General features: G+C 39.0%; 1 protein-coding gene across 5 annotated transcripts in view; it reads right to left on the bottom strand.

The window, feature by feature from the left end:
* LOC111251078 (uncharacterized) overlaps positions 1–25545 on the bottom strand; it is a 70586-nt gene that overhangs the window by 2793 nt on the left and 42248 nt on the right. For 4 of the 5 annotated variants that reach the window (XM_022807340.2, XM_022807341.2, XM_086990294.1 and 1 more), the window contains 4 exons: positions 6642–6752; positions 2534–2643; positions 1854–1952; positions 1179–1485 (listed from right to left, as the gene is read on the bottom strand). In XM_022807340.2, coding sequence (XP_022663075.1) covers positions 1179–1485; positions 1854–1952; positions 2534–2643; positions 6642–6752 — 627 coding nt within the window. Of the gene's footprint in view, positions 1–1178; positions 1486–1853; positions 1953–2533; positions 2644–3304; positions 3372–6641; positions 6753–25545 lie in introns of all 5 variants that reach the window. The other variant, XM_086990296.1, reaches the window with a different exon arrangement.

Genomic DNA, 25545 nt, shown 5'->3' with positions numbered 1-25545 from the left:
ATATGCGCGATCGTATAAAAATAGTAGCAGACTGCTGTAACTGTAGACTTCGCCACAAGTGGTTTTAGTTAGTAGCAGCAGCAGCAGCAGCAGCAACAAAAACAGATCTTACACTTGTATTTGAAAAATAAGTCTTCTATTATAGTATGCAAAAGGGCCCTAAAACCTGAATGAGAATATGATGCAACCTAATCAAGTTCATCTTGTTAAAATATGTAAATAAGCCGCGTCAGTTTTAAATAAACCAACGCCTGGCAGTGAATTCACAGTCAAAAAAAGGAAGAAAACACCATCCCTGTGTGACGTGGTATACCTAAAAAAACCAGCGGTGTCCGTAAGGCTCCATACCCATAGAAGATGTACCCTTATAAAATTCAGATGACACAAATAGTCATTCATTTTGCAAAGAGTTTTCTAACTGGGTGTTGTACAGGTTGAAACAAAGCAGTGAGAAACAGTGAGTACAGAAAGATAAGAGAAAACAGAGTTTAGCAATAAGCATAGTTTTACGTGGCGATTGAGACAAACAATAGCCGCTTAAAAGGCACTGAGAATTCGCGAGCTATCCACGAAGGTAGGTTTGTATCACAAAAACCTACTCTCTAGTGCGATATGTGGGTCCGAAGCATCAACTGAATCTTTTTGACGATACCGTAGATTCTGTTTGCTACCAGAAGCTGATACCAGGCTTTCCTGCATCCCGGACCATTGAAAGAGGTCTTTAAGTTGAGGTTTCAGGATGGTTGACATCTCTACGTAACTAGTAACATAATCGCGTTATAAATGAATCACATAACGGAGTGTCTGATCTCCGATCGAAATGGCGACGAATGGCCCCCTCAGATTACGTGATCTTTATGTTTCGAGTTTCGATACGTCCAGTATCGCTGTTAGGCATTCCATTATACGGCTGGCTTCCAGCACGAAACAAAGTCTGTCCGTCTATGTTCGAACTTGAATCTAGACCACAACGTGCCCCTAGGACAGATCACTAGACGTAACTCCACATGAAGGCACCAGAAAAATACGGTGTAATATTCACGAAGACTTGAGAAAAGTCGCTACTGTAGAGATAGGGCCTGACGTATGCGGAAAAGTAGCAAAAACCTGGATGAAATAAAGAACTACTGTTAAAGAGAACAAAAATGGTGTTTTACTTGTAATTTCCGATAACTAACCTTTAGTCGATAGCTGATGTTTGCATTGCTGTTGAACTATCGTCGATGGGCAGTAACAAATAGAACACGTGATGATTGACGACGCTGCATGGTTATCTTTCCGCTGAGCATTTTCTTGGCTTACTTGATTTTTACCATCTCGCTGACCTATGTCGTCTATATCGCTCGGGTTATTGCTTTCCATATTGTTTCTCATATTAATTTTGTTCCGATCTACACCCTTGCCGACATCCGCGACTTCTCTACTTTGGTTAAATTTATCAGAGTCTTCCGGTGAAGATGCAACCTCTCGATGGCGTATTTTCACCTACAATAAGTAACAAAGACACCCAAAATGCAGGACAACTACAGTTTTGACTGATACAGTGCATCGTAAATCTGTATACTCAGTATCGATAAGCTCATGTACGAAGTTCTAACCAGAGTCTGCTACCGTCTAGGAGAACCCTTTACGGGCCTTGTGCTTACTTTTATAGTTCAAAAATACACATTAGTTTTACTATAAATATGAAAATATAAAGAAAAACACCGCATATGTGTTTACTCTCCAGACGGCCAAGTCTCGGTTTGTAGGTGTTGCAGGCTTCAACATCCCTTCCATTGCTCTGCAGACTACAATACTGTGCAGTACAAATATTGAAGTTGATCAGTGATTCTAATTTATTTTGAGTTTACCTGTCGAAGCCTAGAAGGTGGGCCAACATAGGTGAGTGTTTCTTCAGGACTTGGTGTACGATCACATACCAAGTCGATTTGGATTTCCGGAGTTGGATCCTGGAACGGTGACAGAAGCGCTAGACTGATGCTTACAAAGACCGAAGCAACATTTTGGGAACAAGCGGCGACAAGTATTTCCGTATGGCTCAGAAACTATAACTTATGTGATTGGAAAAATACCCCCAGTTCACAGAAGGTGCGTAATACGTGTCTCTGGTGGGACTTGGAGCAGCGGCTCCTTCATTTGTATGTTCAACGCATTACGCTCGTTAGGTTTTTCTAAATATATACGGTTATGCATCAAAAATTCTGTAATGACGCACTGTTAGAATTAGCAGCTGCTTAATTTTCCTAAATTTGCTGAAATGTTCCGTTGCAAAAATATTTTGATACAGGTTGAAAACGAAAATAGTTTATGAAATATATGTTTCAACTGAATATGCCTTAGCATGGACAAATATTAACCTCACGGGCCAAATTTGGTTTCAGTTCTAGTCTTTATAGGCTCGAAGTCTTCACCCGTAGTCTTTCCTTGTGCAGCTATGAAGCAAGAGTTCTAACGTCGGCTACTTACTGTCGAACTAAAAGGTAAACCATTCATTTAGACGAAGTAGAACACATAATATCGTGTAACTTACGGAAAACGAGCTCATCTTATATCGAGACAGACTATTCGCCATTTCCTCGGCCAAGACTGCTTCGTCATCTTCTTCCTCAACTATACTGAACGCATGTTGAACTTGATACGCTATTATCATATTGACAGCAACCAAAATTTAGAACGAATACAACCGTTGTTAATTTACAAAAAAAAAAAAAGCAGTTTAGGTTTATCTAAGATGTTGATCATTTCAGGACCGGCTCAGAAGGTAATGCATGCTATGACTATGAAATTAACGTGGGATTACCAAGATTACGCTATGCTACATGTATATACACTGGCAAAACTTTGTAGTACTCTTGGTAGCATTTTGCTACTAGACAGTCTTTAAATGTGACATACAAATTTCCATGGCATTTATTTAGGCCTCTAACAATAATGACTGTTCGTTCTAGCGAGCATAAAGATGGCGGAGCTGATACAGATTTTATTTAAGCTACTAAAGATGCTACAACAAGATTAAGAACTATTTATATGTATATATACAATATGATTATATTAAAGAATTGTCAAAACCTAACGGTAAAAACGGCCGGTGCGCAGCCTTGGATGTCGCTCTAAAAGCTCTTTATAACATGTCACTCTAACAGCATAAGTTACAAACTAACTCAGTTTTTGGCTGACGGAAAAACCCCACGTGGAAAAGTTTTGTATAAGTTCGAATAGCTTAAACATACATATCCTTCCATCGCAAATGGGTACATGTGCCTAACGTCGATTTTTTTGCGACGGCCCATGTTGTTCTGACCTGTAAACGGTCCTCCTAGTCAACCGGCTCAACTGCTTCTATTCTTTACAACTACTGTCAGTGGTCCCTGAAAAGAGGCCGTAGAATTTATTCATTTTTGCTTTGAATAAGGTGACTTGCGTTAGAAAGCTAATTACCTGGCGCAACGCAATATTTTGTGCCTTACTTTCTGATACAGTTGATGGTGCAAAGTACTATACCTAAATCGTCCGATCTCGAAAATAGAGTTAGTATTACTGTTAATATCCGGAGAGTCGCCCCGATCAGCTTGTAATAAATAGGCTCCAATAGCATTTGTGATATGTAATTCACATATGGAACCGTGGAGAAAATTAAGAATCGGTGATTTTAGTAACGACTTGTAGCAATAAAAACAACACGTGCGAAGAGAGTTTACTACTCTCTAATAGTTGGGACAAACATGTACAACATGAGCTTTTCTGAAAGTTCCTAATAGCTTCACGACACCTCACAGCACACACAGACAGAAAAAAGCAGTTGACAAGAACAGAGCAGTGTGCTTTGTTCTGGTCAACTGCTTGCCGAGTTTAGCAAAAGAAAAAATAATTTAAATTTTCTATGTAAAATATTACCCAAAAAAAACGGCTCTGTGATTTGACGTTTACGTTATATGTAATGCGCTGGGTAGGTGCGTTATTTACGATACGTATGTTTCCGACTCCAGGTGCGTTATATACTGTAAAAGTATTCGCAAGTTGTTTCGCATCATATCGTACTGTGCGCAGAATTGTGATTTAGGTCAGTACGCTTCTAATATGCCTCTGCACTTAAAGGAACGAATGAATTCAGTGTTACATTGACCTGTGACCAATTGGTTCTACCCAGACTTCCGGCCCAGCAGTTCAACGTCCTTTTCTCCAGAGGCGCCCAGACAACTAAATATGTTTATATACCCATACATTGAATAATAATAGCGATGTTTAATGGCAAAAACGGACCCTTTATTTTATAGTCTAGAAGATTTCTAGGATATCACCCAAGCACTTAGTGTTCGTCCGGGAGCACGCAAGAAGACTGCACACTTAATATGACAGTGAAGGACTCCTCTACTACGAATCGCAGATGCGAAAAAGTTTTCCCACTTTGCATTTACAAACCCTGTCCGAGCAATGAGTTTCACATCACAATACAATACGAGGTTTGCAACGATTGCATCTAGTGCAGAACAACCGTCGAGTCTCCCTATCGAAATCCCTGGAAAAACACACAATGCGAACGGGTACCTTGATCAACTTGTAACAATTAAATGACTGCCCATCGAGCTATAACGAAATTCTGCTGCAGAGAATAAAAAAAAATGTTGTTAATCGAAATAAATGTCGCTGTTTAATTAACGGGATTTTCTTTACTACTCGACACGGAGTGGAGCGATCACCAGGGACCCAAATGCTTTCCTTTGAAGGGTAAACAAAAAAAGTATTTGATACCCTTCCATCTCACGCAATTTCGAAATAAATACGTCAATTAGCTGTGTTGCTTTTTGCGTCGTGGTAAAAGAGCTGCTGGCTTCAGATTAAATGAAGCCATTTTTAGAGTAGCGCACAAGTTGCTGAACATTGTCGGAATCTTCAAGCATTTGCTAGCACTACGGACGAATATTCTTTAGTATAGTTTATATGTAAGCGCTTAGACAGCGCTCTTGGGTGCGCTGTCCATGGATGACAATGGAAAAAAAACGCTTAATTTTCTTTTGAAAACATATGATTTTTCATATGAATTAGGCAAGCCTTAGGTTAAGACCACAGGCAGATTAAACCTCCACCAGAATAAAATCTTGACCCTTCAGTAGGGTATGCATGCGAAATTTCAAATAATAAATTTGGTCCTACTTTTGAATGTGCTCCGAGAAATTTCTATTTTTGTTGTTTGTTCTTTGAAAAACATCAACGATAGGATAAAAATTAATTTACCGTTCCTCTGCAAAAATGGGAGATCAGAAATTATCGAGAACTTTTAGAAAAGTACCCTACGTCAAATACCTTAGCGTTCCGATAAGGTTAATCTTTAAAATTTATAACCTTTCAGCCTCGTATTGTAGCGCTGAGTCTTCTGATACCTATCTATACAGAAACGTAAAATAATAACAAAAATAAAAACAATTAAATTAAATAAACAAATTAAAAAACCTGATCTTTGCGGGCACTTGTAAGTACTAACGCAGTTTCTATAGCTAAAAGCCACAGAACGTCAGTGTTGTTATGCATCTACTAATCTACAATTTATGGGTATCCACTATATACATATATATATCAACGAATAAATTAAATTATAGCCAAATATAGAATTTTTCCCTGCTGAAAGTTTTTCTGCTTCTGTAACTGGGTTCATGTCACCTCTACAAATGAACTATTTGATGCCTTTAATATTGGCGCCAATAAATGACGAGTAAATGGCATTATGAAAACGTTTTGTCATCCGCGTGAATAATTTTCGGTTTTCGTCAATTAACTGTCCGTGCGCTCGTGGTTCTTCGTTTCAAGGACTTAAATACGATGTTTCCGTAAAAAGATGTTAAGGCTTATTCGTGGGACATATAGCATCCGTATTACTTTGAGTTACATGTAATAGTGTTGGTAATTGTGCTGTATGTAACTAATAGTCTACCGATAATTTTATCAATAAAACGTGTTTAAACAAAATAGATATATCGAAACCTGAAGGATTTCGAAGAACAGCCACCGAGGCTTCGGTCTCTAAATCGTACCACTTTTAAATGTGCAGTATTTACCTCTAGTAACAGGATTTCCTAAAGGGCAGGATTTATTTTTTCTAAAATGCTGATTTTTGTATGCCTTCAAAAATGATCGCATGATGAAAATTTATAGCGCCAAAGGCGAAATTGTTTTCGTACAGCAACCCCCAGAGTTATCGACCTAAGTCATTTTGGCTTTCAATTCTTCGCATTCTTTAAGTCGGAAGTTGTTCTAAACGAAACGCAAAATAAATGCTATATATTGCTTTTCATTTAAAATTCGAGAATTTCACAAAAGGAAAAGTAGAATCCTTCATGATTCCATCTTTGTTGGATCCGATCGTTAAGTTTTTCCAACAGTACATCGATTTTATGAAAAGGGAACTTTATATAGAAAGCTTCGTTCTCTAGTGCAGCGCCTATTATTATTTCCCTTGGTCATGAAAATGTTCTTAAAGCACAATATGTCGCATAAGTAATTGCACAAAGGCCATAGTTCACTTTAAGTGTGCACCTGAAAATTATGAAACTGAGACCTGTACTGAAGCCTACTAAAGGTAATCAAAATCGACAACAAAAACAATAATCATAAAGATCGCTCAGTTGAATTGTGGTCGTACTGACACCTTTGCGCCATCTCCTTGGCGCGGAAGATGACGTCGTGGACAAGATTCGCCGCAGCTTCACGGATGTCCTGGTCAAGCTCCTGCTTCTCGGGTCCCAGTGATACGAGCCCTGCAGTCAAATAACACGACATGAGCAATTATTAATTACATAGTGAGTCCAATAACAATATACTGCTTCCAGGCAAAAAAACGTGGCCACATTTACATGGCTATGATGGACGAACCCGATTGGCGATACTGAGTAAACGCTGTCCGGAATTATTGAACTTACTCTAATTTAAATATAATGTAAAATTAAAAAGAACTTACTTTGCTGGATTAATTTCACTAAACCTTATGCAGGTCGTGGAACTTACAAGTCCTTCAGAGTCATTGATATGTGCATACTCATGCACACATAAATGATTCTGATGATGCACGTAGGAGATGTTCTAAATAAACAGTAGGCGAATTTTTCACCAGACTATTTGTTTAAAGTAATAAATGTTCTGTATAAGCGCTCGGTGCACATGCTATTTTACATTTTAATAGTTGTGAAGTTCTTTTCGACTTGCTTTCTTATTCCTTGAGATCATCAGTCCTTAATATAAGATCATTTGACGATTTAATATTATAATGTTTTCATCATACAATGTTAATATATAACTTTAGCACACTTATAAACTATATAATTGCTATAATCTATAAGAAAGACTAGGACTAGACTACATACCTAGCAATAAACTAGGTAGCAGAAGGCAAATCTCACAATGAATGAATACCCTAATAGCGAGTGCTTTCGGAGCAGCTGGCAGATGGATGGAAATATAGCATTCAGTAGAACTTGTTGAGACAGATTGAAAGAACAAGTGCTTGATCGTCTATCAACCATTAGAGCATCACATTCGAAATATAACAACATGTGTGAATTTCTTTGTCTCTCTTAAAGAAACCGTAACGTTTTCTATAGTACTTTGTCATCATTACGCCTAGTTGTTTATCAGCCTATTTCATTATCGATCTCGTACAAACGGCGATACCCTCCGCTAGAAGGGTTGGAGGGTTTGTACCTAATTGTATGACCTTAGCTCAGCAGGAAAGTGTACTATTTCGTATATTTTTCATCTCTTCCTTCGTGGAATATTCATTTTGATTCTCTAAACAAATCTGCAGCAAGTGGCGTCGTTGACTATATATTTGTTTTAATTTTCAGTTAACAAATTCACTTTTTAAATGGCTATTATGTTGTTAGGCCACGTTATTGAAGTTAGAGTCCTATCTGTGTAGTGTTTATAACCTTGTTGCGAAGCATGATGATAAAAATCACTCGTTTTACTCCTTGTAAAATCGACTTTCTGATGCAAAGTAGCTATTGTCTACATGTCGTTTCATGTCCAGCTGTTAATAGTCCAGTGGGGGCTTAAACCTCTGTTTCAGTCATCCCCCTCCAGCTGCATTATTTGTAACAAGATCGGAGTCAACAGACGTACTATCCTGTAATATATATGTGATGCGTGCTCATAATAGGCTTATTATTAAATTACGTACGACCTAGCTCATCATTATCACTGATCGAATAGTACCCACAGGCTGTGAAATAGCTGCCTGATCCGTCAAGCGTAAACACGAAAGTACATTGCTAATCCCTACCATACATTTACCGTGAACGACATCAGTTCTTCATTAACAGTCTGCAACAAGATGACTCATTTGCTTCAGGTTTGCTGATGTTAGCACACGAGAGCTACGCTAACAGATCAGACGCTTTGAGTCTTACGTCCGAAATTATCAATAGACATCGCTATATTAGTCCCCGGACTAGCTTACATACATACATACATACGCACCACATGTACCCCTAAGGTTCGTACGTGACCATTGTATAATCACCGGGGCTGCTAGAAAAGAAAAACGAGAAAGGGACAAGACAAATTCTTCAGAAGATCACCGGTATAACTAGAATGGTCCGGTACGCATTAGAAAGATGAACTCTTTTACGCGTTCCATGGAAGCGGATTTGATGCACCGCCGAATGGGCTGTTATCCTTTAGATTTCGAGACAACCGCACCTTTATTAAAGCTTGGTGTAAGACGGGTACACCGTACTACAACTTGAGTTTAATAAATGAATACGTTTGATGGGTACAAAGGTAAATCGACATACAAACGTAACGTACACCACATGCGCATTAAGAGATAAATAATGAAACATCACTCGAACAAAGAACATGCGAAATACATCTAATAAAAATTATATGCCTTCAAAAAATTATACCTCTGGCCACTGGAACAATAATGGACGCCGATTGATTGCCGCATAGCTGCCGAAAAATAAAAGTCTTCGTTGCGATTTCATAGGCTTTAATAACATTAACAGTACGGTCACAGAACTGTGGGATCTCAAATAATCTGTGTTTAGGAAAATGAGTATTGAAAAAGTATTGCGGTTTCACAAAACTGAAAACCGTGTTACGCAATACGTACACAGCATATCTGTGCAGAGGTACTACGGAGGTCGCGTATCTAGGTGCGCATTTGTTAGCTTTGTTATTTAGTAGGTAACATAGATAAGATATACGTTCTATGGCTGCATGATAAATAAATGGACCAATTATCACAAACTGTGATAGCTCGACGCCTGTCGTTAGTTGCCATTGGTAAGGGGCCGTGGCCTTTGCGTTATACCGCGTTTTCAATGAGGAACATTTTATATCTTATACTTAGGCACCATATTTGTGCTCGAACGAACAGTTTGGTCTTCGGCTGCCCAACACCGTTCCACTGCAGTCGGCCAAATCTCATTTGAAACGGCGACTCAGTCTAAAAATCGCACTCCATTCCTATTCGAAACTCGGAGATTTACTACTGTGATTCGAAATTATATTCGTCGCAAATTCACAAGTCGGTAAATTCCAATTCGGATCGGGCCCAGAGGGGTCGGCGAACGGCCTAATAATATCGAACTACGCTCCATAAATTGCATTCTAAATACTGTGGGGGAACAGATCAGTTCTCCGACAACAAATACTTAGAACTACAAATACTTCCTACTAGCTTCTGGCTAGGAACTCCAACGAAAAAGGCTTTGCAATAAACCCAGAATTCTGTTGCGTCGCATTAAACCGACACACCCTTACGGCAGGCGTCGCTGATGGCAAACGTGAGCAAGCACAGGGCGAGACATGTCGAAAAGCTTAGAGGTACCAAGGTAAGACTGGTCGCGCTAACAAATGCGCATTTGTACATTCAAGGCCTTTGGATACTAAATCGCCGTTCTGTTAGCGTTTATCTGAATGTTCTCTATCGAATTGTACAGAGAATAATTTTTCGCACAACAGCAGATTACATCATGCGGGTATTGATGTGCCTGAATCACAAGGGCGGACTGCTGACAATATGTTTCTTTCAGAATTTCAAAAAAACATTAGGTAATCTACCAAAGGTATGTAACCAATGCAATATAGTCAATACTGGTAAAGTAACAGCAGTACATATGAAAAATTCTACAGGTGGCTGTAGTGCCAGCAGTCCACAATCAAACTTAATTGGGACGTTTGCCCTGCCCAAGTCCTGCTAAGCAACTGCGCTGCAAAGTAAGAGTGGCAGACACGCCTCGGTGGAGAAGATGAAACTTGATTTTTCGTTATAGACCTTCGTACCATTCAGTGGCCTTGAACCGCGTTTCAACACTGTTACCGTCGACTCTTCGCTCTCATGCCGAAGCATTCATTGAATTTGGCCAACGATGATAGAATTCCGAGGTGCTCTGAGATGTTTTAAGCAAGACTGAGGATTTTTTACGCGTCCTGATAAATGCACGTTCAGGCTACATTAATGGATAACAATACTAAACAGACCTATGTGACTGAATTTCTCGTAAGAGTATCAGCGTTATTGCAAATATTTGGAAGCAGCATAACAGCAAAACTTTTCATTTTAGATAATAAGGTTTCAACGTGTTAAAGGAACGCATAAGCCCAAATCAAAACAATAACTCACGCTTGAGCTCCTATAAAAGACTCCTAAAAGAAGTATCGAAAACGTCGGCAGATATTAGAAAAGTTTAATGTGATACCGAGACACCATAATTTTCTATATTTACAGATTTTTACAAAGATATGAATGCTCCTGTAAAAAAACAAAACGATATGCTTTTTAGAAAAAGAAGAAAATATTAAAATAAAAAAAAGCCGCGTGCTTAATTGATTTCGAATAAGCTTAGATCATAGTTGTACACAAACAGGTTGGAAGTATGGAAGCCAGTAGACTCGCAGTTACAAATACATAAATTTAAAATTAAATTAAAATAAGTCTGCAGTTGAAGTCAAAATGTGAGAAACGTGTAAGCACGATTTTCTTAAATGTGGGTCTCCAATCAATTAATTGCGAGACGAGGACTGCTAGTCTAAATGTTGTCTCAAAAAGTTTCGCCTTGAGCAAAAAAGCTCAGGATCTATCAACAGCTCTTTAATAGTTAGAATAAATCGCAGCGCTGCAAATAGCTCTGAGCTAAATTACATAATCCGAACAATTCAGAGACAGACACCTAACAGCTGGAAGATTAACACATTAATTGTCACATTTTCATTTAACCGAGATAAATCTTCCTTTCCCTAGCACATTCCCAAATATATCTTGCTGATTAGATCCCGGGAAGATAAGTTATAAACAATAACACAATTGAAAATTGAGCAAATGATCGTTCAAATGTACCCGAAACCTATTAGTGTATATTTTAGATTTTATGAATAATATGATTTAAATGCTAATATTTAGATACTGCTGAGTCTACACAAACGCACATGACAATTATAAAAGAACCGGACAAGATAAATTGTCAAAGCTGACAAACTTGAACCGTGCGGGACAACGCTTGAGGGGTTCATCATTCAAGGCGTTCGGGAGCTATGTGCGACATTTCCAAAAAAAAAGTCGGGTCATACTATTATTTATTTAATCGGACGACACATATCCCCGACGGCCTAAGAGGGACCAGCTCGTTCCTAAAACAATTCTGGTCCTTTGTTCAAGCAGTAGAGATTTTTTCATTCGCCCAGAACGCTGATATAATGATCTGATCGCTTCGTGTGCCACTAAGGCATGCCCAAACAGAGCTTTATCCAGCTGGGCTTTGAGCAGTAACTATTATATTTCCAGGTGCTCTCTCAGGCAGTAATACTTTTTACCTATTGAACGTTTCGTGTGTTATTGCGTAATCTATCAAATGTCATTTGGACCAGAGGATTGACGTTTGATACTACGCTCGTAGAGTCGGCGGTCACACTAAACAGAACTACAGCTTTGTCTGAATATATAAAGCACAATTCTAAGCGTGCAGCATAGAAAAAATCGAGACCAAAAAGCAACGGGGATGGCAAATTATTACTGAAGTTACTTTGCATGCGCGGGAGCCATCGATTATTACTGTGTTAACGGACGACAAAAAAACAAAAAACGGAAAAGAAAACGGCTGAAGAACTTCGTAGACGTATGTTTTACTTAGAACCTAAAAGCATTAACGCGGTATGGAAAACATGTTGTGGTTATTATTAACCAAATTAGGTTACCCTTTGGGCTGCCTGCTAGGCGTAATTAATTGCGGCGGCGGAATTTTCAACGCTCCTATGTACAAAAATGTACGAAAAAAAAATTTATCAAATGTGCACACAAGGCTAGTTTTTGGCTAAAGCACTTAGTTAGTCAACCGCTTCGCTGATTGAATTAAGTATGCGTCTCAGCAGTTGATCTAAGTATAGTGATAGGGAACGATTACTCCTGAGTAAATTCGCTCCTACTACTATCCCTGGAGTCCCTACAGTGAAACTTATAACTCAGCCAAAAAAATAAATATTGCTCGCCGTTTTTCTTAACTTAGAACTTGGTCTACTGGGAGGTTTACAGGCCTCACCCTATCCATCCATAAGTCAGTCATGATACCTATGCATTCATTTTGTCTAGGGATAAATTGGAAGAATTAAACCATTGAAGTATTGGTAGTGATAAGAATAAGAGAAATCGATAGCTTGAACAGATAAAATTATTACAAAGACTGTTTTTTGCCTCAGGTTATAGTCAAAAATTGACAAAAAAAAAAAGCAATGCACTGCTGCAAAACACTTCAGTATTTACTGAGAGAACACAGCCAAAAGTATACCGAAACTTAGTGTTCCATTGTTTCCTAAATTGTTTCAGTTACCGACTAAGTACACATTTAGCTATGAATGCTCATAGTGAGCTCTTAGGTGATACTCTTTCGAGGATGCCATACTACATGAGTTATAGACACACGGCCTTTGTAGTAATTTCCAAAGAACATGGCCATATGGCCAACAGATTGTAATATATGTATGTATTAGAAAAGAAGTTGGGAAGTGAAAATTTCAATATTCGTTTATTAGAAAACGTGTATGGGATTGTATATAAAAAAAAAAAAAAAGAAAAGTAAAATATATGTTACTGTACCAGCAATTTCCTTTCTAGAAGCAACTTATTATTATAAGGTTTCACCGAGTTCATAAACGGTAAAGTTTACCAAATAGTAAAGTCAGTAACTTGCTGATAATGTACATTTGTTGTATAATCCAATCTTATCGTATTTATATACGATCGTATATGATAATAATATGATCAATGGCAAGATTAGAGGGGAGATGGTTTCGGGAGCGTGTTGATCTTTGTAGGAATAACCAGATCCCAAAGAGATGAGGACGTTGTTTCTATCTGCTGAATTGATCCTTTCTGGATTTTATTTTTAATAACCAATTAAGCGCAAAAGCTCCCTGAGATAAGCGTCAAGTGTATTTTTAATGGAAATGCCCGTTACCGATTCAAACGGGTGTCCTGTCGTTGATGCATCTCTGACGGTAAACAAACGCGTGCGTAAGCAGTTTCATTCCACGGGATGAACGCTCTTAACTAGTTTCAAAACATTCCAAACAATACAGTGAAAAAAATAATATTGGCCAACTTTAAATATTAAACTTATCTAAAAAAAAAAAAAAAATCGTTTTTATTAACTAGGTTTGCTATTGTTATGCGGGCATATTTTAAACGCTCGTAAAATGGAGTTATGTTAATTTTCGAAACTAATGCTGTTAGGCATGTTTTTGGTTTTCACTTTATTGTGATAAGGAGGCCAGATATACCAATCGTATTATAATGATAATAATGCCAATTTCTATTATAAGAGCATATTCAGAATCGGCATTGGTACATGGAAAGTGTCCTTCGATTTTTTTTTACTTACGCACTCTTAAAGGCTGCAAAAAAATATTTTTTCTTGGCATCTGCCGCGGCCCATATGTAGCTTGCCCTTATGCAACTACAGACGGACTAGGATCAATTTCAAGACCTTCGTTATCTCCCGCGAATTGAAATCTCCTGATTTTTTTTAATTGATAGCCACTGATTTTCTTCATATGATGTATTTAGTACGTTTTTTTTCCGGCGGGTACGGGCTAGCGTTAAAGGTATAAAATGTCACTAAAGGTTGACGTGGCGGCCTTCGAGGCCATACAGTCTGAAGCAGCGTTTGACCCTCTTCTACTTTCCTATAATGCACATGATTTATAGGAGAAATTTTCTAAGCCGAAAGCAGCAAGTGGTGAACCGGTTTTCAGAAAGGCCCTATTTAATGAGTTAAGTTATAAAATATTTAAGTTTTTTTTTTTCTAACAGTGATACAAGGTATCGGATAAATTGGTTTTAATTTATCTTTAAAAAAAAAAAAAAAAAAAGGTTTAGATACGATAGATATCGCCGTGTAAGAGTAAATAGATACGATAATATAGCCGTGTAAGAATTCTTGACCGGGGTTGCAATGAGAAAAATTAGATGCGAAATATACTTAGTAGTAGACGAGGGGGTATCTTAATGGGAATCATTCAGAAATTTGGAAAAAATCTATTATTCGCAATGTAGTATAGACTAAACTTAGTTGCATTGTTATGTTGTAATGATCCCTTCAAAAAAACGATTCAGATAAAATACTACTTATTTAGCTAGAGGGCTATTATTGTGCGCAGTTTACCGATCCAGAACAACCTTTAACATGTTATGTAGCTGCAGATTACGGGCACTCAATGCTAGTGGTAATGAAGATCTCAATGAACTGAATAAATATTTTACCTTGAAAGAAGTTCGAATTATGCTTCAGTGGCCAGTGTCTTCGCCGCAATGATTATTCGAAAGGGAAACAGGTGCAACTAACATGTCACCTGGCGTTGTCCATGATCAACAGCTATTGGAATTGACGACTCTCGGCGCACGCGCGCGCAATCGCGCCCCTTTTACTCTTGCCCTCTTTTTAGCCCACGGCAGCACTAGTAGTAAATAGCGTCGTATCGTCAATCCCTTTCGGTTTGTTGTTACGCATTTAACAAGACATTTGTATAAGAAATGTGTGTTTTATCTTTTTTCGACGTTGATGTAAACTATTTGTTTTTATACCAAGTGGTATTAGAGGCTCTTCGTGGGTTACTGCTTCTAATGTAGCAGTCGCGTTTTGAAATTATACCAGTAGACATAGGTTTTGCGTAAAATATCTATGCCAAGTCGTTTTTCCATATATGACACTATGAGCTCTCAAAGTACAGGTTCAGATACTATGCGAAGGCTACTAAGTGTATTATGTCCGCCTTCCGCGCGCAGCCTTCTGACCGCAGAGCATGTGCTACTACTTCAATCCGGATAGGCAGTACTTTAAATCGAAGAATTAGCTTACAGTTCCGCGTTTTCCACGTGATCATTACATTCGCGTATACGATATTAGAATATATTGTAAGGACACATAGCTGTTAACCTGTCAGCGGTGTTATCGGATGCTATCATTCTTGCGCTTCAAACTAACGTTGAGAATGATATGTGTGATTTATCGTTTGAATCAAGTAAACCTCTCATGGAAGCTTTTGCAAGGCTTCGATCGGTCCTCATTGTTCTCAAGTAGCCAGCCGTCCCTTCAGTTATCGAGTTTTTGCTCTACACGAGAGGCGAATATTCTTCGCTGATTCGGCAGTTGCCTGAGTCCGGAAAAAAGCGAAATACAATACGAAAAATATAATTGAATACTTCGTGTAGTCGAAAACGTACCTTTCCTTTCTTTTTTTTTTTTCCCTTCTTTACTCAAACCTAATGCATTTCAGTTGTTCGGCCTTGATATAACTTAGGACTTTCCTGAGAAGTAGTGTGATAGATCGAAGCTTACGGGCACAAGGTTTTTTCCTTTTACAAAGTCAGACAACGTCAACACTTGAACGTAATAGCTTTTATTGCAACTGAAGTGAATATGTATAGGAATCACAGACATCTGTGGCACACAACAGTTGAACGATGCAACACGCGTTGGCTATGTGGCAAGCCAATTTGCGTCACTCAGAAATGTCTGCACCGTTCAGCTGTATAGCAATAAAGACTACATTTGCACCTTATGCGTCACTTCTTGGAATACATAGTCAATTTGGTTCTTCAAAGCTGTTGTCCTTGCGTTCAATACTGATTTAACAATAGAGATCGAAATTTCCTGACTGGTAGTTTTTTTTTTTTTTCCTATAGAAAATGGTAAAGTAACAGCAATTAGTAATGGTACAATGAAATAAGTTTAACAGATCGGCAGAGCTAGGCTTAACTTGCCCAACTTCGATAGAGTTAGGGGAAATTCCAAGACGTAGGATTTCCTCGAGGAAGATGTAAAGCTGTTTGCTAGTCCGACAAGGCAATACGTGTCAAATCAAGCCGCGTTTCTAACCTCCTCAGTGGTCTGTCCTTGTGTTGTTCACTGCTATGCAGCCCCCCATAAAGCCTCCCATTGTGTTTCACTGCATCGAATAAAAGGGGGGGAAGGACTCAGCTTACGCGAACACTTGCAACGGTATTCGAAGGGTCTCCGTACGAAGGTACTAAAGCTTAGTTTAGCTATTTTTTTATGAGGAACAAACAATAGAGCCCGTTCAATTTCTGCTGTAACAATTGGTCAAGCATTTTAGGCTGAGTTAGTCAAATATCGGCTTTATAGATTTTGTAGTGGCAGCATTCACTGAAATGAACTTCGGCCTTCCTGCACAAAACACTTTTGGTGGACTATTTGACAGCCCTACTTTTTGCGAGCAAAAGGCTCGGCTTTGTTACTTTTTTTGACAAACCACTTCTGCCTAGCCTTTCATATATATATATATATATATATATATATAGCACCTTATGATTTTCCGATTATTATGCAAGAACTAAGTAGAAATTATAGTTACCATAAGCTTTGCCTTTTACGAAAAAGCCGGTTTGCCACGGCAAAGAAATAGCACACATTTTTATTCTTATGACAGTGAGTTATCACGTTATGTATTCCTTACCATTGTTCACGGCTTTTTTCGACCAAGTAATGCATGTTGCTTCGCGTTGTTATGGGCCATCTGCCTAATTTGATGCAGCCGGGGCAAATAAACATGTCAGTCAATTGTATCGTTCGCAGAAAGCAACTTGTGGTGAACAAAGCCGTTGTGGTCCCATCAAACGCAACGTATAATCTTTTTTTTTTGTAACCATCTGGCTTGACCCTAGGGCCCGGTTTCCTACCTAAAACCACCGATTTTAATCTCTGGTGCATGTTGATGGTTCTATTGTCACTTCTCATTGTTGGTCAACAATTTTCTATTGGTTCCTGTTGTCACTTGATGCAACAAGCATCCGAGCGAGATGCTGAGATTGCAATGTTAAGCCATAGTTTCTTGTCGGATTCAGGGAGTTAATGAGGTACGCAAACTCCAAGTAAGACTTCAGTGACAGTCTTGTAGCTGCAGCCCATCTTTTCGGCCAATCCCTGAGTTGTTTGTTATTCAGTTTTCCCCAAAGGTGCTTTCAGACGGTCGTCATGAAACTTAGATGGTCGACCAGAGCGGAGCATCCTCTGAATTCTAACTAACGCTTCAAATGAAAAAAAAGTCACGGTCCTCTCAGCTAGAGTGCCGTTACCGTACATAAGGCGAACCTCTCGATCTGTTTTTGGCGACGCCCTGAACTCGACGAGCTGTATAGTACAAAAGGTTTCAGTTTTACATTTTTTTTTTTTTCCACCTGGAACCTCCATTTCTGAAGAGTTTTTTCGAGTAAAAATTGCGCTTACAACGCAATATCGTTACAGCACACTAGAAGAGAACAGCGAGTGAGAGAAATTGGGAAAAACAAGCTTTTGGGTAAAATGGGAACTGATTTATTTAGACAATCGATAACTGTTTTAGATACCCGTCATTTTTTCTACAATATTTTCGTTACTAAATAATGTGCGGAAGGCAAGTGTCTAGATACTGCTACCATTCACCGCGAGCGGAAAATCCTTCAAGCCATCAATGAATGGATGTCGTTAATCATAAAGTAATAATTTCAATTTTGTTGGAACTAATCACAAAAACCACACAATAAACGACTTGCAGCCAGATACGCTACAGAAACACAGGACGGATAGGTTCATCGTATCTTGGTGGGATCGCTAGGGACAGATTAGAAAGGTAGGCTGGTTACATTAGGTACTAAAAATGTGTCAACAAGCATAGTACAAATGACACGGCATTGGATTAAGTTCATATTGGTAGAGAAGGTGCGAAACGATGCACGATGTAAATAGGAGCAGTTACCCTTGTTAGTGTATTAGTGGCTACTTAATTCGTATCTACCAACCTTCTATCATCGAACGACGTGCAGCGAACGGTACTCAGTGTAAGTAACGGTAGTCATAAGGTAACGGTAATCATAAACGTGTGTGTGTCTCTAAACCGTGATGAAGTTAATGAAACTGTACGACAGCCGTAGCGATAACTTGACGCAAATATCTGTGACGCCCCGCTTGTAGAAAATCATATAATAAACTGAAAGATAACGATAGGTTTAGCGTGTTTCTGATCTGTATTTATTTATTTATTTATTTTTTTTAATTTATTTGAAGTTACAATTGCATCTGCCAATAACAATCGCCTCGTTTTCGCGGTTTGGTCTCATAATCAAAGTTGCAACTATGACAGTTCTGTGTGGTTCAACATTAAATGAAAATTATCTGAAATACACGGCCATCTAACATAGAGTTTCAAAACCTAGTGCACATTCTTACTAGACGCGCCTTTTAGGCAGCTGAAGTAAGAAGACCAGTCTACTTGCTGTTCTAATTCAGATATTTTAACTTGCCTTCACTGCGCTTCTCCTCCGAAAAAACTCGTATGGAGGTACTAACTCACTTGTTACTTTTTTTTTGGAACATTTAGATGTGTCGTCGGATCATCGCGCGGGTCGGTTTTTACGGACCAATGAAAAACGCATAAGTAACTTCTGCGTGATAGTGGCGCTGCACTATATAGTACACACTGTATTTGACACGTCTGGAATTGTGCGGCTATAATCCATGATTAGGTCGGAAAAGTCTTTTTCAAGGTGATTTGATCCACTTTAAAGTTTTCAATGTCCGTCGCCAAAAATGTTCTCGTTTTTGACATGGCCGGCGCATATAGACCTCAACAACCCTATGTCACACTTATTGTCAATTGCGGTAAATATCATATAAGAACTTTTAGGCTCATCCAGAAGCCACAACATAAAGATTGCTGCTTCAGAGGTAACATTTGGTAATTCTTGATCGATCACTTGGTAACAGCAAAAAAAGAATTAATTAAGGTCACAAAATGGTTAAAACCACGACCTTAAGCGAAGGGTTGTTCAAACAGATTTATTGAAACAAATCAGTGTTTCAAGTTCTTACAGGAGGCAGGCCCCCAGCGCCAAACGAAGTGTGTTATCCGTCGAACTGCATACAAATCAAAACAGACCTATTGCTATCTATTCTTGATCGCTAACCATTGGAATGATATTACAAAAAGGCCAGTTTGTTTGGTGGAACCATCAAAACTTGAAATTTAGATTTTTTGCACAGACATTGTGGCCCGTCATCACCCAGGCCAAGCCAATCACGATAATAATCCTTTTATCTAAATAAAACTAAGGAATGTTCGGAGTCCTTTTTAAAAGCACAGATTTGGAAGTATTTTGTTAAACATAATTTATTGAGGGAAAAAAACAATGTTTTCCCGGACTTTTTAGTATACTATACAGTTTAGATGCTTGAGTACAATCTAAAAACACCTTGCTCGCCGAAGAAGAAAAGCTTAGCTTTATGATATTTTTGATGAAATTGTGTACATAAACCAAATCACAGGTTTAGTGATTACTGCTACCACCATTTTTAGTCGATCCGACTGTGTATTTGAAACGATCAAATATAGAAGCAAAAATTACGTTAAGATCAAATAACAGCATGGTAGGTATGTATTCAAGGGTCTTCATGTGCTCCTCACATATCGTTGTTCGAAAAAAGCTGAAAGAGGACACGCCGTTGTAAACAAAGGTGACTGTGCATCTGCGGTTAGACATTCCGGCAGGCCTACTACAAACGTGTTTAGTGCTAAACATATGTTTTATGCGAATTTGAAAGCTAGCAGCATTTGCTGACTGCGTTAAGATGTCAATTAAGGTCACGGGGTCAAAGCTTAAAAACAACGAAGGCGTATCATGTTTATACCATCGATTTATTTTTCTTTCCAAGAGTTTATCAAAACAAGTTCAATTGTGTTAATTGCGTCGACAATGGTCTGTCAGGAGGAGTTCACGTAGCGTTTAATGAAAATGAAACGTTACTCAGCCAAGCAGATCAGGCCTTTCAATAGTTTTCCGCTGGTTTCTTAAGGAGCACTCAGAGCCACTAGTAACTGCTGGGATCCACTCTTATTGTTGGGTGCCTAACAATGGCCTGCACTTAATTATATATGCTTCTCCGCTCTCGATCTAAACATTGTAACAACATTATTAGTTCTGTCGGTCTGTTATTTGCACTATGATTTGTGCAGATGCTCAAATTGAAAAAGTGTAGGACTGCCGGCAAAACTAATGCATTTCAGAATAAGTAAGAGAATTAAGATAAAATAATTCATCGGGATAATCATTAAAAAGGTGAAAGAGCACTAAATAGAAGTTTGGAACCTTTTTTTTTGTTTTTTTTTTTTTAATACAATATCACATTGTTTCTTTAAAATTCGCTCGGTGATGTGCCATAGACGGGCATTTAGGACGCTGTGAGCGCGCGGGCAGTACAAAGTTTCACCTGGCATCGCCTCCAGCTGAACCACTCGTTCGATCAAATAAGACATTCATGTAAATGCCTCTCATCATATCTGCGATTGAGCCATTCTAACTAACCACTTCCATCATTGTAGCTAAACTCTATTTTACATAAAAATCTTGTTTGTACCTCTTAAAACATTGCTTCATTGCAGCAACAATTTAACAGGACACATTTATATTCTTTCCATAGAGGGCGTTCGACATCAAGTTGATTATGAATGAACATCGACTGTCTGCACGAGTATTCCACACAGCGAACGTAAACACAATAAACGCAGGAAACACTCGCTCATACATTTAATTCCTTGCTGAGTCCCGATGCTGTGGTTCCTTTTGGACTTCCGGCGTTAATGTGCCGTAAGTCTTAGATCCATTTTGAGAGCCCAAGCCCAATGATACATACATCTTAATATCACCCGGATATGTTACAAGCCCTACAGGGCTGAACATTATGCGTTTAAGCTCATCATCGATAAAAGGAATATAAAAAGGGAGAAACTTCCAAGGACCTTATCTTGTCATTGTAGCTGACTGTCAACTGTCCTTTATCCAACGGCAGGCGTTGCGCACGCGCTACCTGTTGATCTAAAAACGTTTCGTTCACTGCAACACTAACTACTCGATCTCTTTAACAGTGCTATACGCAATAGGCAATACAAGCCCTATTTCTATACTCGAATTGCTCTTCTCAAATTAGTCCATAATTTTTTTCCAGTATCACCCTCATAACAATCGTAAGCGAAACTGGCCTCCTGATCTTTTGATCTGTATCTTTTCTTGGTCAATAACAAAAGTGAAGAGTCCTGGTATGAGTCGTTGATCTAAACAAATAGCCCCTTCCAAATTCCAGCTACTTCAGCTTCGAGTTCAGATATTTACCTTCTTTTTCTGTGGGTTCGTTTCGCTGCATGGTCTATCGAGTTTTGGAATATTTGACTCAAGCTGCTCGTCTGCGTTTCACGTGGCGTCATATCAAGTGAAGTTGATCTATTACACCCCTCAAGATGTGACTTCATGTCAAATGATCCTATGCCAAAACTTTATACACTTTATCTCCGAGGAGTTGTATGGTGAGAATACCTTGCCCGTTTATTGGCAGCAGTTGTCACATATTTCGGTCTAGTTAGCATTTTCAATATCTACCATATTTAAGTTTAAGCATAATAAAAAATAATATACCCCAAACCATATGACCGTGTCAGGCGCAAGTCGACAGTTAATATGTTTTTGCGCATCCTAAGCATGAAACTAGTTCAATGAGAGTTCCGACGTGAAGTATGGCTAACCAATTCTAGGAAGCACCTCGATTCCAACCTGCTAAAGTTAGTATATAGTAGCTTATCATAGTCAATATAGACACTCGTTAGAACTTCGATGACACCATAGATTCGACTCTGTTTAGTTTCAAATTGACTCTGCTTTATGTACTGCGCCCCCTGTTTCAGGACCCTAGACGAATGCTAACTCTTTTCACAAGTTAATTCATTGTTCGGTAGCCTAACTCAGTATACATGCTTACTGCTAGAAGGACACCATTTACTCTATACGTAGGATTTTTCTGTAAACCCAATAAATGCCGCTTCTGAGTAATCTATGGCAATACCGATTATATTCATATTATTTCTCTTGAAGCAGAAAAGAGTTCTCCAACCACGCATTTGGATAAAACTCTTTGAGCCATTAGTAGGCCGTGTCTGTGCTTGTTTTTGTTAAGTCGTAGCAAGAAAGCCGAAATTTTAGAGAGTTTAAACCAATGGGACTGCGTTTTTTAATGATTCTATCCGACCAATTATTATTCTTTGAACGACATGTTGTTGTGTTGTTTCGACAGCTCCGTTATGGCCATCGTGGTCCCAGTGATAGCTTAGTGGGTAACGTATTCACTTGCTAGTCTTAAAGAAGTGCTGTGGCCTAGGTTCGAGTCACGAAGTTCGAAACATAAAGGAAACTGAAATGGATCACTTCCCCTGGAACGATGTCTCCCCAAAAGCACCACGTTCAGCTGGTCTTACGCGAAGACGTCTGGCACACTTTATATTATGAAAAAAAGTCTCTTCACAAGATCTATTTTAACGGACGCTCTTAAACTAACTTCCGCTGAGGCTCGTATGAACTGAGCGTAAGCTCTTGTGGACGGTAGGCTGCGGCCGGTACACGGAAACTTTCGACTAGAACATAGACTCAATTCAGTCTACTGTTACTCGTCCTTTACACATGTCTAGGTCCGTTGTCATCGTTCTTACTCGTATTTTTTTTTACAGATGATTTCTCTCCACGGCCAAAAGCTTTTTCGACCTTTAAATCGCCTAACTGTAAACAGGAACTCATGTCCAAACAAGTCTTCTTATAGCTCGTTGAATTGATAACTTTCGTTTAAAGGTGAACTAAACGATTTAAAGCTGGATTAACAACACAACAACGAAAAATAAGTCAACCATAGGTATCAGAAGAGAGGAGAGGAATGGACTAGCCGTAGCTAGAAAATGCCCGATATCGAACTCAGTTAAAAAGCAGATGCCTTCATATTTAACATGTTCTCTTAAATTTTTTTTGAAGCTAGTACTTTGTTTCTGAAGAGTTTTCGCGTAGAATTTAGACATCTTATACTCTGCTTCAAGCTAGAGCCAAAAAATTGACACCTAGAGCCAATGCTTACGATACATCATTTTGCGCATGATATGAACAGGTATCTACAGGATATGCATACATGTCACTAAATTTATGTAACCAAATTTATTAGAGAGTTCGCTAGACGTTTCCGTCAACCCAGAGGTGCTTCTCATACAAACGCCCCCTTTTCCAAACGCATTCGCTCCGCGTTGATATCCTTGGAAGAACAAGAGTCTCTTACTTTGGCAAGAAAAAAGAGAAAGAGCAGAAAGAGAACATAATGATGCACCACTGTCTTCGATCATGTGATCATGATCGTGATAATACTAAGCGTTAGGCAAAAGATTCACCTTTGGTACGTCCTTTCTATAGGACACAGCTGTTGTTACGAGGACTGCTATAGCTGGAAGATATCAAGGTAAAATGGGCATCAAAAAAAGCGCGATCATCCACAAGAATCTGGGTTGTCAGTTGGAGAACTGTTACAGGTTGCATTTCCTTTCACTTGGTTTCGACTTCTTTTGTTGTTGCATCTACTACTCCTCTGTCGAGAATCTATTTCTGAAACTACGCGGTAGAAGACAATTACCTTATAACAGACGATATTTCAATGGTGGACCCGAATTAGTAAGGCGATTGGACACAATTAGAGCTACGTCTCTCTATACATGGCGACTTAGACTTAACCGCGCAGAAACGTGACGAGACCTTATTCTTTTTACATTTAAACTATTTATTACGTGGGTTCGTTTGTTTTATAGCCGTAACAAGTTTACTAATTAAAATAGATAACTTTGAGAGCTGGCAGTAAGCGTACATTTCGTGCATTCGAATAACCCATAAACACAACGATCCACAATATATTTCCTACGATTAAATACTTCCCTGGGCCCTGGGGTTTAAATACGATTAAATAGACCCTGGGCTGACTTTGAATAAATACCCACAAGTAATTACATATACACACTTGTATGAGACTATATTCCAATGTTTCGATTTATTACAAACGGAGACTGAACGAGCCACATGAAAATGGGTGTATCGTACCAATCGAAGCAACCCATGTTTATGTATTCAGGTTTGATCCGCGACTTATATGTAAACGCTACTTTGACATTTTATTAACATTACAAAATCTATTTGTAAATTACTATGTAAATGCAAATTTTATCGCATGCAGTACGAATCTCTAACTAATGCACCTGTGTTGTTGGAATCTAGAGCGGGTCTAACCTGTACTTTGAGTGAAACGACGGAAGTGAGCTTTCAGAGGCAATGGCAGTTATTTAGAGTGCGTACAGAAGCGATGCGATAGAGCAGCACCGTGTCTCTTCGTTAGAAACGGATCTTTTAGGGCATAGCTGGATTTACGTAGTCAGATCGCCACGGTAGAGAACCGTGCTAGGTTCGCTCAGAGGCAACCTTACCAGGTTGTTAAGTCAAGGATAAGTGCAGGGGCAACAATGCATAAGTCTGCGGTTATTTTTGAACACGCAATGACAGTGTGTGCGCGGAAAGATGAGAGTCAGGAGTTTTTTTTTTTACCAGCTTAGCTCCTTGGTCCCGCAATAGGCAATCCGATAGAGGGCAGCGTGAACCCACCCATTTACTCGGCAGCCCAACAGCAGAAGCAGCACAAGTTCTTGTCGAAAGTGGATGCAGCTGCTGCTGTAGTTATCAGGGACCCGAAGCATCTCAGACCAGGACACTGCTACAAGTACCGCTACTGCCTAGAGTAGGCGGCAGCCTGCCTCGCCTGCATGCTTACCTTACCAGTAATTTCTCAGTTTTGCTTTTAGGCATTGTATATAGAATGCATGCGTCCAAATAAATAACGCTGCTATGAGCTTTTCCCCACTCCCAAGCCGACAAGCTGCTCACTTGAGCATGACGGCAAGTCTTTTGTTACTTTTGCGTAATCCGTTCCCGCCCACCTTCTATATCCGTCGCAAAACGCTGCTAGTATAAAAATTTCCTCTGACATATCATCGTAAACTTCTTCCGGTAGTTCTCGTACAACAAAGGGGCGCAATAGCCGTTGTAGTGTGGTATCGCGGTACCAACTAGACGAATTGGTAAGTCAGTGTTAAACTGTGCGTGATTGTGTCAAGCGAGGATATTGAAAAAGAGAACATCTGAATTTCTGTTTATTCTAATTATAAGCGCGT

This window comes from Varroa destructor, unplaced genomic scaffold, assembly GCF_002443255.2.
Source record: "Varroa destructor unplaced genomic scaffold, Vdes_3.0 BEIS01000005.1, whole genome shotgun sequence".
Lineage (NCBI taxonomy): Eukaryota > Metazoa > Arthropoda > Arachnida > Mesostigmata > Varroidae > Varroa > Varroa destructor.
This window is presented reverse-complemented; position numbering and strand designations above follow the sequence as displayed.